General features: G+C 49.9%; 1 protein-coding gene across 1 annotated transcript in view; it reads left to right on the forward strand.

Annotated features, from left to right (window-relative positions):
- The window catches only part of GNAO1 (G protein subunit alpha o1), a 140,903-nt gene extending 129,104 nt beyond the window's left edge, over positions 1 to 11,799 (forward strand). Inside the window, exons 7-8 of the mRNA XM_083870426.1 lie at positions 8,154 to 8,307; positions 10,064 to 11,799. Of these exons, the coding sequence (XP_083726552.1) occupies positions 8,154 to 8,307; positions 10,064 to 10,251 (342 nt within the window). The 3' untranslated portion in view covers positions 10,252 to 11,799. The remainder of the gene's footprint in view (positions 1 to 8,153; positions 8,308 to 10,063) is intronic.
- Positions 11,800 to 13,153: the final 1,354 nt, after the last annotated feature.

Here is a 13,153-nt window from a genome sequence, read left to right on the forward strand (position 1 = left end):
TAACCTATTTCTGAGGCACCTCCATGGAGGCCATGGAGGAGCTGGGCTGGGACTCCTGGAGTGTAGGCAGTGAAGATGCCCTGGGAATGGTGTCCTGATGGGGACTCCCCACTCAGTGCAGTCCTGACAAGGAATCCAGCCTGGGGACCTTTCCCACACCACCTCCCAGCCTTAGTCATTCAGCAGGGGTGATGCTCCTGCACACACGTGGCATCACTTTCTAAACTTCAGCCTTGAAATGCTGGGTGCACGAAAAATATTTAGCCCTGGCTTCTTGTAGGCAGAGTCTGACCTTCAAGTGCCTGAGATGGGGAAAGGTGCTTTGGAAAACCTCCCCGTGCTTGGGTGGCAGCAAAGTGTGCAAGAGCCTCATGGCCCCTTACTGCCCCTTGGGCATCTAAACCCCTTGAGAAGCTCAACCTTGTGCTCTGAGCCTCCTTGGCTGAGCACAAGCCAGTGGCTTTCCTGTGTCACCTCCTGCCTGAGCATCCCAGAGAGACAGCTCCAGGGTTTGTGTCTCCAGTCAGGGCATCTCTCTACCAGTGTCTGTATTGAGATGGATTGGTAACACTGGCAAGGGAGAGCTCAGGGAGCTGATTTGAGTCAAGTGATGGAGTAGGGAAGGAAAAGGTCAAGGAAAGGAAGAAGGAAGGGCAGGGAAGAGGAGTGGGAAGGGCGAGGGTAGCACCCAGCACAGCAAAACTGGGGGCTCAGAGAGGACAAATGCAGGTGGGCTGGGGTACATGTGGCCACCACCAAGAACTCTGGATGCTGCTGAGTCAAAGGCAGAAGGGAATGTGAGAGGTGGGGCGTCACCTCTGTGGACATAGATGGACTCTTAGAAGTCCACTCCAAAAGCTTGCTTGTTGTCTGGGTGAGACAACCACCTCTGAGGTCCCTCTGGGGACAGGTGGGCCATGCTGATCCCTGCATCTTCTCTGCCTCTCTTAGAAGTCCATTATCTTGAAAATCATGAATCTTCGCAAGCTGACCAGAAGTTCAACTGTCCTCACTTGGGAGCCTTATCTAGGAGTGGCTTTCAGGTCTCAGGAGGTCTTTTCAGGGCTGTGGTTGAGAGGGACAATATCTCTTCTCAGTGTGCCCATTTAGGAGAGATGGTGTGAGAGCAGCCCAGAGCAGCACAGCTCAAAGGGGAGGGGCAAGGTGAGTGTCAGTGGGCGGGAGGCAGTGACAGGAGCACATATGGTGGCACAGGAGGGAGAAGACAGTGGGAGAGGCTTAGGGAACGTTTTGGGAGAGAAACTGCAGAAGGGAGATGAGGTAGATTAAAATAGCAGAGAGGATGGGAAGAGAAGGGCACTTGGGAGCCAGAGGAGAGTCCCCATCAGGGGCTGTGCTCTGCCAGGACAGTATTTGTGGGACATTTGTGACAAATGCCCAGCCAGAGATGAGTACCCTGAGGCAAGCAGGAAAGGTGTGCAGAGGAAAACGAGGTGTCTGTCACCCATCCAACAGTTACAGCCCAGCATGGCTGGTAACTGTCAGTAACCCCTAGAGAGAATTAAATGATGCCTTTACTATTGTACAGCAAGGACCTGCTGCTGCTCTGCTGGGCACTAACAGCAATAACACAACTCCCTGCCTCCCCTGCGCTGGCCCAAGCAAGCACCCATCTTTCTCTTCACCATCTCAGCCTTAAAATGCCTCCAATGACATCAGCTCTTGCAAAGAGCTGGCCAGCAAAGCCAGGAGCTCCTCTCTGCTCCTCATGCCACAGCCCACCCACACATCTGTCTGAGCCCCAGCAGTAACACCCAGCATCCAGGTGGGTGTTGTGTCAAACCCAGGGCAGAAAAACCACACATTGGTTACATTTGGTACCTGACATGTGTAACCACTGCACCCAGAGTGATGATGGTTGGTGCTGGGGATGTAGGTCTTTTATTAAGCTCTGTAAGGAGAGTTTGATCAGAAGCACTGGAGTTTTGGAGATTTTCTGTTTGCACTCCTTGCTGTGAATGATGTTTTATACAAGCTAATAAGTAACAGAAGCTGTTCCCTCCCAGCATAAAGAATACAGAAATATTTTGTTAAAGACAATTTAACTCCAAACTGCCAAATGCAGTCAAGTGGCCAGTGCTGGCTCAGTGCACTTTTACCTCTCTCCAGGCTGGATTCAGGTAACCCATTCCCAGCTTTGCCAGCTGGGAGGTCCAAGCCCCCTCTGCAGCTCCAGCTGGTCCCTGACACTTTGGTAACCATCAACAGCTGGTGCCCCATGGGGAGAAAATGGAGAAAAAGCAGAGGAAATGTTGCCACACAGAGCCTCTTCTTTCATTTTCTTTGGCATATTGTGTGTCTAAAGCTTCATCTCAGCTGCTGCTGCTGACATTCCCTCCCTCACACGAGTGTCATGAGGATTCACTGACAAATGCTGGAAACAGCCTTTGGAAAATGAAATGCTTCCAGTGTTAAACACTACTATTTCTCCCATTTGATGGCCACATATAGATTTGTGTCTCCAGAATGCCTGCCAAATTATTACTCACTGCTGCCTTCTGCATCCTCCAAAGCTCTTCCTGACAGATGTGCCTTCCACAAGCAATCTTTTGCCCCGTACTTTCTCTAAACACCAGCAATTCTTGCAGCAGTTGCCTAAAAAGTACCTTGAAACACATCTCCTGCTTTCAAAAGCCTTTTCTTAGCAGCCCCTTGAGCTTTGCAATTGCCATGCTCTGGATCCAGACCCTTGGAGATCCAGAGCTGTGTTTCATTTGCAGTCTCCACATAGCAGGGATGTTGCAACTGGTACAGCTGTATCAGAAATCCTACCAGGGCATGGAGGATAGATTTTAAAAGCACAAAATTGAAATAGCTATGTATACACCCTGCTGCCCTTCAAAGCTAATGTGGGAATTTGGGAAAAAAAAAAAAAAAAAAAAAAAAAAAAAAAAAAAAAAAAAAAAAAAAAAAAAAAAAAGCGCCCTTTTTGGGATGCAGAAGCAGAAGGTTTTTGACGACTCAGGTCACTGTTCCAGCAGCAGAAGCATCCAAGTGCTGTCAGCATTGAAAGCAGCATTAGCAACTCGTGATGAGCTTCAGACAGCCGCAAAAAGAAAGAAGGAAGCTCCCTGTCGGCTTGCTCCATAGTCAATGAGAGGGTCGGTTGTGGAGCCATGAGACCACAAAAATGCAAATAGCTTCTTTATTTAAACAACAGTTTCAATGAAATAGAGAAACCCGTACAAGGAAAGCCTTGCAGTGCTGCCGGGCTGAGCTGCAGAGCTCCTTGGGAGGGGCTGGGCTGGTTGGGAGAGCGAGCAAAAACCGCGCACTGGGAAAGCACGCACTAAAATACAGCCCCGGGCTGCCGAAGGCGGTTTTTAATGTTGCATATAGAAATTGCACGCGGTCTGGTTTTCACGGGGGGCCGGAGGGGCCCGGCGGAGCGGCAGGACAGCGGGGACGCTCAGCGCCGCCATCTGGCCCCGCTGCCCGCCCTGCGCCCCCGCCGCGCCCGCACGGGCACAGCCCTGCTGCCCCCCGGCACCGCTTCAGCTCCATCTCCGCCAGGAGCCTGTACCGGAATTGGCTCTTGCCTTCAGCCAGCTTTCCTGGATGGCCGGCCAGCCCGTCCCTCCATGGAGGGGAGAGCGGCCTCAGGAGGAGCCTGCCGTGCCTCCGCGATTGATGTGATTTTGTTTTACAGGATACTGAAAGTATTAATGAGGGCAGTCTTTAATGTATATTAAAACATATCTGCTGGGTTTAATCTATCATGGCATGAGCCCAGTGCTTGCCTGCAAGGGAACAAGCCTTGTTCTCAGTCCAGGAGTGCAATCTCCAAGAGGTCAGGATGTGACATAGAAGATGTCCTTTTGCCAGAAGGTCCCCCCCGTGTGCCCAGCCTCACTGTGCAGCTCAACAAGGCAGACATCACCCTTGGGGGATTTGCAGACAGTGCTGGGAAAGGGACCAACCCTGCACTGTTAGTTTGTGTGACATGTCCCAAGCTTTTTGTGGTCTCAAAGTCTCCTGGAGCCAGGGAGAGTTGCTGAGTTCCTGGGAAGAAGGCTGACCATCTGTCAAGTCAATTAGAGAAGCTTAGTTGCAGTGGGCTTGAGTGTTTTCATGGTTTGTCTTCAGGCTTACCACCAAAAACTCCACAACCATTTCCAAGGAGACTAAAACACTCATTAGTGATCTGACACTGGACAAGTCAAGGTCAGTAGCAGTGTTGTTACTGAGCATCACCCTGGGCACCCAGACCCATCACTCACTTGCATCCCCAGTGCACACAGGAGAAAGCAGAGACGTGGTCCAAGTGGCACAAAATTGCAGACCATGGTCTTGCCTCTACCTCTCTGCAGGAAAGAGCAGGCAAACACACCCCAAGGCTCCCTGAGACTTGAGGGTACCGTGTCATTTCTGAGCTCCAGCACTGACATGAGATAATTGATGCTGATAGATACAGGTACGTGACCTATATAGTTACACTGAGAATGTGGCTATGGAAAGGGACTTTGCACAGGACCACTCATGCCCCAGCCAGCAGCCTGGGAAATCTTTATTTGTGTGCAAACACAAGCAAGTGCAACCCTCAAACATCGATGCCTTAGTGAGAGGAGGACTAAAGCCTCTAGCTGGCACCTTGCAGGCAATGGGAGCTGGATTCAAGAAACAGCCCCATGTCCCCAAGAGGGCAGCTCTGTTCATGGACACTGAGTGCAGTAGGCACAGGGAGGAGAGACCAGGAGAAGAGGCAGAGGGGTTGGCAGGGCTGGATGCTCACTGCCCCAGGCCCTCTTCCACCCAATGTCTTGGAAATTCAGACACAGTCCTGACTGTAGTGCAGGCAGAGCTGCAGATCTAAAGCCACTGTTCGAGATGGGGAGAAGAGATCATGGCAGGTAAAACATAATTTTCAGCAGTGCCTGAGTCTCACCAGCTTTTCTAGTGCTGGACCAACCTGGTGGTGCTGGGCAAGCAGATAGGGTTGTTCAAGCACCAGCCATGGCCCTGTTAATTAGCCCAGTCCCTAATTTGTGCTCCTCAGCCCCATTCCCCCACCTCCTTTTTCCCACTTCAGCTCGACAAGGGAAGAGTGACCATCACCCTGCCTCTGGGCTCCCGCTCCCCATCACATTTCCCAAAGGATCACCGGAGGCCGTCACCATTTTCCTTTTGCTGGTTTCCCGCTGAATCATTTCTCCTGCATGTTTGATGGCCCAAACTGTATTAACTGTAATTTTGTACGAAGAGTGACTGTCCATTGGTTTAATAGAGCATTAGTTATTGTAATAATTTATTGGCTGTTGGTAATGTATTTATTAGTTACAAAATGTTAATAAAGTGCCAGCTCTTTTCTAGTGTGAGAGTGGTTTTATTGTGTCTCCCTTGAGTGCGTCCAGCTTCTCAAACTTGTTATTTAACCCCATGGCTGCTCCACAAACACTTGCACGACACTCAGCACCAGCTGTCTGCCAGAGCCTCACCTACCTGGAAATAAGGAATTTGAAAAGGATATAACCAAAAGATGCTTCATTTTATGTAAGTATTTGGCAGGATGTTTTTTTCCTTTGCTCACCAGAGGCAGCAGCAGGGCAGAGCATCCTTGCTGCCCCACTGTTTCCTCTACCACATCTGTTACAAATCCTTCACAAGTCACAAGCTTTGCTTTTCCACTGTCTCTTTGTGTGAGCACAGAGTCAGAAGACCCATTGGTGGTTCAATTCAGTAAATGATGTGTTCTCTTCTTTGTAGTAGCACAAAACATGGAGCATCCGTCCCTCCCTTTAAAATAATGCTTGAGCCAGTTTGTTGTTTTATGTTTAAACTAAAGATCTTCCATTATTTGGGGCATAATAGAGAGGTAAGGAACTTGAAGAAACCAAGAGAAATTTTTCTATAAACCTCAGCAGAGGAAAATGAACCATTGCTCCTATTGACTTCACCAACTTCCAGTGATGTGGCTTCAGCTGGACCCATCCTCTGACAGGAATTCCCACATGGCCCATCCTATGAATCAGACAGAACTACAGGCCAGCCTTGAGAAAAGCAAATGGCTGAGAGGGAAAGGATTTTGCTTTGTGTATTGATATTGGTAATTTTTAAAACTTCCTTCAGGACATCATCCTGCTCAGATTCTGCCTGGGTGTTCAGGACCCTGAACTCATCAGGGTTATTTTGCCTGAATGGGAATTCTCATTTCCCTGGGCAGAAGCTTTATTTCAGCTGCTCTTCCACCAACACCATCACTTCTTTATTTAAATATAATACACATAGAGGACAACACCAGAAATGGACAAGAAAAAGCCCATCCTGATATTCTCCATGTAAATCTCAAGACCCAGCAATTTTGCAACAAGCACAAGTCAAGAAGAACCACATCCTTCTGTGGCAGTTTCTGGTTTCCCTATGAATAAGGCCTTTTTTTTTATTTCAAGATAAGGATCAAATTGAAGTCCCAAGGCTTTGGAAAGCGGCTGCTTGGCATCCCCAGCTCCTCTTTGTCAAGGAACCAACAGTGCAATCGCGAAGCCTTTCAAGATGCAATCAGACAGCTGCTAAATTTTGCATGCAAAAGCTACCGTTGAAGTGGAGCTAATAAAATGACTCACTAATAAAACATTCATGGAAAACTCCAAAATGGTAATTGGGTCATCATTTCATTAGCAAACATATGTGTTCTCACAAATCTTGGGCGAGTCTGGAGCCCCCTTTGCTGCGCCTCCAAAAAAAGGGGCTGTGGGGGGGATATTTTGGGGGGCTGTTTGCTGCAGGAGGGTTCCCCACCCACTGCAGAGCCTCCATGTACACGCCTTTCCATGAGATTTCCACAAGGCTTTTGTGAACAGCTGTGCCCCCATGTGAGCTTGAGGCAGTGGAGCCAGAACTGGGGGGCTCAGCCCCCAGCAGGGGCTACAGTGAGGGGCAGCAACTTCAGACTTCCCCAAGCCCTGGGTTGGCACCAGGAGCTTTGCAAGTTCCAGTAGAAACGAGGTGGGTACAAACAATGAAAGGGGCACAGGGACTTCCTGAAACGTCCCCCAAAGCTGTCAGTGGACTAGCAGGGAATGGCTTTCTGGTGATTCTAAGAGCAAGTTAATGATGGAGAAAATGCTTGGGACCTCTTGGAGGGCCAGATCTGTCCTGTCCAGTGGCACCTTCGTACTAACAGTGAGTGCATGCACCTGCATGGGAACACCCTGCCCTGTGGGGCCCTGTGGCAGCCTATGGAGCACAGGACAACCTCACCTCACCTCCTCCTGTTCTGCTGTCTGCTCTCCACTTCTTAAGAAACTTTGGTAGCATAGGGGGAAAATGACTGTTTATGGGTTTTGTCCACATGTAAATGGAGAAGGAAAAAAGGAAAAATAAAACAACAAAATTATAGCTTTTAGAAATTTACCCTTATGCTCCTACCAAAGCTTTTCTCAGCTTAAAGTCTCCTTGGAGCAGCCTGCAAGCCCAGAATTCTCAGGAGAGCTGGGAATTGGGCTGGCAGAGGCACCTGTACTGGTTACCACCATGCAGGTTATCTCCTTGGGATTTCTTGGGAGCAACCCAGACATGACATGAATTTTCAAAGCTGAGCTGAAGATTTTTCCAGGGACAGGACCTGCTCCAACCTCTGGGCAATACCTTGGCACTGGTCTCACTACAATGACACCACTCAGTGCCAAATACCCTTCCAGGCAGGTCCATAGGACCACCCTGGGATGGCCAAAGCCCCCTCCATCCCAGTCCCCATGCCCAGTGTGTCAGAGCTGCTGGCTGGTGCTGTCTGTCCATCCTTTATTTGGGCTCTCCAAAGGATGCTTCAGGGGTGCCCAGGCTCTGATGAGAGACAGGACCCATTCCCTACTCCTTTGGTGGGGCAGGGGAGGAGCAAATTACTTTTTTTCCTGCTCTTCCTTGAGATTTCAAGTGTCTGCCCTGCCAGAGTGGCCCCACAGGCATGTGGGGGAGGATCAGCCACAGCCCCACATCTGCCCTGGCCCCCAGTCCACGAGGAGCCCAACACCCCATTTCCTCTACCTTTGTAACCAGCTCAAATTTACCACTGTCTTATTATAGAGGGTTTTTTTTTGCTTTCTAACCATTTCAATTCACAAAAATGTTCTCCTCTCCTCTAACTCTGTCTTTGCCTTCCTCTCTCCCCTCTCCTCCCTCTGTGCTCCCCTTTGCAGAACCGCATGCACGAATCTCTCATGCTCTTCGACTCCATCTGTAACAACAAATTCTTCATCGATACCTCCATCATTCTCTTCCTCAACAAGAAAGACCTATTTGCTGAGAAGATCAAGAAGTCACCTCTGACCATCTGCTTCCCTGAGTACACAGGTAGGTCCTGGGGCTGACACAGCACCGTTGCTGTGACGCCCACCCTGTGCCACCGGGGAGACAGAGGGGAGGGGACAGGTGCCTTTGGGGGGTGCAGAAGCATCTTCACGAGCTGTGATGCAGCTCCAGCTCCCCACTCATGGGCTGGGGCTCTGTCCTGGGTGGGGCAGTTCTTGTGGCAAAGGTGCCCAAACGGCTGGTGGGACAGTGAGGGGGTCAAATGGAGAGGAGCTGAAATGAGCCTGGGCACAGGGAGCTGTGGAAAGAAGACTTGACAGGAGCTGACTGGCCAACACTGGAGCTGACTGGCCAACATTGGAGCCATCCTGTTTGCTGGTGGTTCCTGGGAAGCTCCTGCAAGAGGAGCTAAGACTCGTGGTCATCCAGGCTGCATCCTCCCAGGAGTGCCTTCACACTGGGTGTAGCTGGGGGAGGAAAGAGCCCCTTTACATCAGGAATCTGTGGAACCACAAGAGAATCATCCAGTTTGTAGTGAAACCAATGTGGCCTGGGGAAAAGGATAAATAACCAAGAAGACAGGCAAGAATAGATACTTTGGAATTCTCTAAGGAAAAAGAAAAAAGCCAGTTTAAATTCAGACTCCAGCATCCCCTACAGATGCTGAGATGTGTCTGAACTGTTCCACCCAGAGCACATCCATCCTGGATGCCAAGCCCTGGGGACATGAGAGCCCCTCAGCAAGATGGCATCCATTCCCCTACAGCTTAATGCACCAGCATTTCCACCAGAGGCATTCAGGCTTCCCCATCATGAAGGCACCAGCAATTTTCTCACAGCCACCTGGCAGAACAAACCAGACTATCCCACACGCAGCTGTACGGCACGGCCAGGCTACCCCATGGAGGGGGACAGCCCTGGGGCACCAGCCCAGCTTCCCTCTCCTTCGGCCACCCACTGCATCAGGAACGAGGGGAACCAGCGAGCTGGGAAAGGAAAATAAATCTCCAGATAATAGCAGCTCTTGCAAAGGCGATTTCAGGGGCGTAGCTCGGCTTTGTGGCTTCCCGCGAGGGGCCAACGCAGCCTCTCTCGCTGCCCTAAGCAGCTTAAGGCAATAATGCACATTTTTCGGCTCAAACATCTGGCGCCTCTCCAGCCCACCTTCCCAACGCAAACCTCCTGGCCACGGAGACAACACGTGTGTCCCCACACGGCTCCTGGGCCAGCACTGCTCCAGTGCCTGGGGTGAGACCCCCACCCAGCCCAGGAGGGGCACAGAGAGCTCAGCCCCACCAAGGGGGTCCGGCCACTGTCCGTGGGTGATGTTGGGGTGGTCACCAAGTCTCCTGGCCACGTCCCCACCTGGCTGGGGGGCCTGCAGGCCTGTCCCTCCCATGCAATGAGCTCTGTTGGGGGGCACCACGGGGACATCCCTCGGGCACAGCCCAGCTGGGCACAGCTGGGAATCCTGTCCTGCCTGGGGGAAAGGGGAGAGGGCAGAGCGGGCAAAGCAGCAACGCCTGGGGAAGGAGGAGCCCTCAACAGCGCTTAGGTGTGATGTGTTTTTGGGGGAAATGGGGCAGAGGGGGAGCAGCAGGGTAATGGGGATGTAAAAGAGGGAGATGGGAGGAAAAATGGACTCTGCCAAGGGGTGAAAGGGGGGTGGGGGGGTGAAAATAAATAGTTTTGCCTGTTTCTGTTATAATGAAAACACTTGACAAGCAGCACGGGGCCGGTGTGGCCGGGAGGGGGCGGCCCCAGCCCTGACCCCGCTGTGCCCCCGCTCTGCCCGCAGGTCCCAACACCTACGAGGATGCGGCCGCCTACATCCAAGCACAATTCGAGAGCAAAAACCGCTCCCCCAACAAGGAGATTTACTGCCACATGACGTGTGCCACAGACACGAACAACATCCAGGTGGTTTTTGACGCCGTCACCGACATCATCATTGCCAACAACCTGCGGGGCTGCGGCTTGTACTGATCCCCGGGCGCAGCCACTGCTTGGGCGGCGATCCCGGCGCCGGGAGAGAAAAGAAACATAAAAAATAACAACAAAAAATAAAAACAAAACCCCCAAAGCAACCACACACAGACACACAGACACACACACACACGCGCGGGGAAAAAAAAAAAAAAAAAAAAAAAAAAAAGAAAGAAACGAAAAAAGATTGAAGGAGAGAAAAAAAAAAGGTCATCATAATCATGTGAGTTGGTAAATAAAAAGGCATAAGGAAAAATTATATATATACGTATATATATATATAAAAAAATCCACACCCACCTTTTTAGTTTGTTTTTTTTGAACCTCCTTCTCCCATCAGGCTCCTCCCTGTGGTCCCCAATGTCCCAGCCTGGGGCACCCCGGGGCCAGGGGGCTCTGCCCGGCCCCACCATCCCAACACCCCCCGGTACCAGGCAGGGAAAGGGGCAAAGGGCAGTGCCCGGGGTCGCTCTGGGCAGGGGCTTCTCCTCCCAGCAGTTATTTGACCACGGGCTGGTATTTTTTTATTATGATTATTATAATTCATTGTTGTGGGTTGGCTTTTTTAAATTATTAATGTTATTTTAATTTTTTTTTCCCCAGCATGGGCAAGGCTGGGCTGCCCCTGCCTGTCCCCGGCCCCGCTACCACCTTCAGAAACAAAAAGATTTTTCTTTTTTAGTTTTTTTCTTTTTTTCTTTTTTTTTTTTTCTTTTTTTTCTTTTTTTTTCCCCCTATTTTTTTCTTTTTTTTTTTTAAGAAGGAGGGAAAAAATGGAAAACTGCCCCCGGCCACATGTCACAGCTAAAAAGAGAAACAACAAGCAGATCTTCTCCCATCTCCCACCCTGACTGTTGTGGGGAAGGCTGCATTGGGAGCATCTTCCTCCTGCTCCCTTCTATGGGCTTCAGGGGGGTTTAGGTCAGATTTTTTGAGTTCCTACCCCGATTCAGGCCAAAGCCCTCACCAGCCGGAGCTGGTGGGTTTTTCCCATTTTTTCCCTCCTGGTTTAACAACTCCCTGCTCCCGGTCACTGCTCATCTCCAGGTCTGTATCCAAAAGCACAGCTCGGCCCCCCCAACCAGAGTCCCCCCTCATCCCTCCTTCAGGGCCGACAAGGGACATCAGGGAGGGCTATACAAATATATATATATATATTATTTTATTTTTTGTTTAGAGTATTTTTTTTGTTTTCGTTTTTTTTTTATTATTTTTAACTCTTTCCAGTGAATGCTTTATTGTGCTGCTTTTCTCTCCCCCTCTCCTGCCCTAGTCCTCTCTCCCTTTTAGTGAATGGTGTTTTCTCTCTCATGTGGGGATGTTTGTGCTGCAAAATAAGAAAAAAGGAAAAAAAAAAGCAAAAAAATAAAAACCTTTAAAAAACTTTAAAAAAAAACAAGAATGAAAATAATTTAAAAATTTTAAAAAACACACACAAACCCACAAAAAAAAATTTAAAAAATAATAAAAAAAAAACCAACAACAAAAATCGAATGTAGTGTTTACATTGAAGCCACCGTTTTCATGACCAATCCCTCGTCATTTCTACTTTGATTAGTAACCAGACGTCTTCACGGTTTCACTTTTACGAGTTACCTTTGCTGAAGAAGAGCAGTCACACCTGTTCAAAGGAAAACGAATAAATAAAGAGGAAACTTAAAAAAAGATATTATATATATATATATAAAAAGCGCCAGGTCTTTCTAAGCCTTTCTATTACCAATCAGTGAGGTTTCTGTGATATATTACACACTGCCAATCTCTTTCTCTGACTAATGGAAAAATTCATGTGTAGCTCAATAAAGAGAATGTTTGTCTGTAGCCCGGGCTCTCCCTCCCGCGCCTCCGCCTCCTTCTTTCTCCCCTCGCCTGGTGCCTGCCTCTTTCCAAAGGGAGGAAGAAGAAATACCAAAAATTGCATTTTGGGCAGATTTGCTGCTGGTAGCAGAGGGAGAAGGGAACTCCAGATTGGTGTAACTATAGGATGGGTGTAAATCTTAGGAAAACGGGGTGTGGGAGCTCTCTGGTGCTACAGAACATCACTGTGAGCAAAGGTGCCCCTCTCTGAAGACCTCCCTATGCTAGAAAAGATTTTTATTTCCTCAGGGAATGCAAAGCTAATTATTAGAGTGAGTTCTTCATTTATGGCAACATCACAAGTCTCACAATATTCAAGTTTTTCCCCTTTCCAAGAAAGTCGAGTTTTTTTCTCCCCTGGTGCTCAAGTGACTCAGGGATTGTTTGGATTTTTTGGAGGTTGGGGATTTTTTCTCTACAATTTGGGTTTTTCCTGCACTCTTCTTCATCCCAGGTCCCCAGTTCATGTGCATGCCAGCACTGGGCACTGTGACCACAGGTGGGACACTTGTAGAGCCACCAGCCCATGGGCACAGCCCTGGCACCACATGGCACAGGGCTGGGTCTGGGCCCCACACCTGACATCCCCTCCTGTGCCACGGGAATGCTTCCAAACCCCTCAGGACCACCCAGGGATGGAGCCATAGGCAAGCTGCCCCAGGCACTCAGGAGCCCCCTGTGCCACCCCTGGCGTGTCCCCTGCCCAGCCCAAGGAGGGGGGGGTGGTTTGCAGAGACTCCTGCACGCAGCAGCAGCTCCTGAGCAACTCAGCTTTTCCAAGGTTCCTGCTGTTTTACAGCCACCAGAAGCGTATGTTGGCACTGGGAAAGTCCATCAGGCCTCTCCTCAGATGACCTCCCTTTCCAGGGAGGCAGAGCCAGCCAAGAGGCCACCACTGGTCCTGCGCTCCTCTGCACAAACCAGCCTTTCATGGCTCAAGTAGGTCATTCTGCAGCGGTGCCGCAGGCAAAGGTGCCATCCAGCGGCTGGCCAGGGTCCACTCCTCAGGGAGCTGCCGGGAAAAGTCAGGAGCGCAACAGAAGTT

The sequence above is a fragment of the Zosterops lateralis genome, assembly GCF_965231275.1.
Source record: "Zosterops lateralis genome assembly, chromosome: 12".
NCBI lineage: Eukaryota > Metazoa > Chordata > Aves > Passeriformes > Zosteropidae > Zosterops > Zosterops lateralis.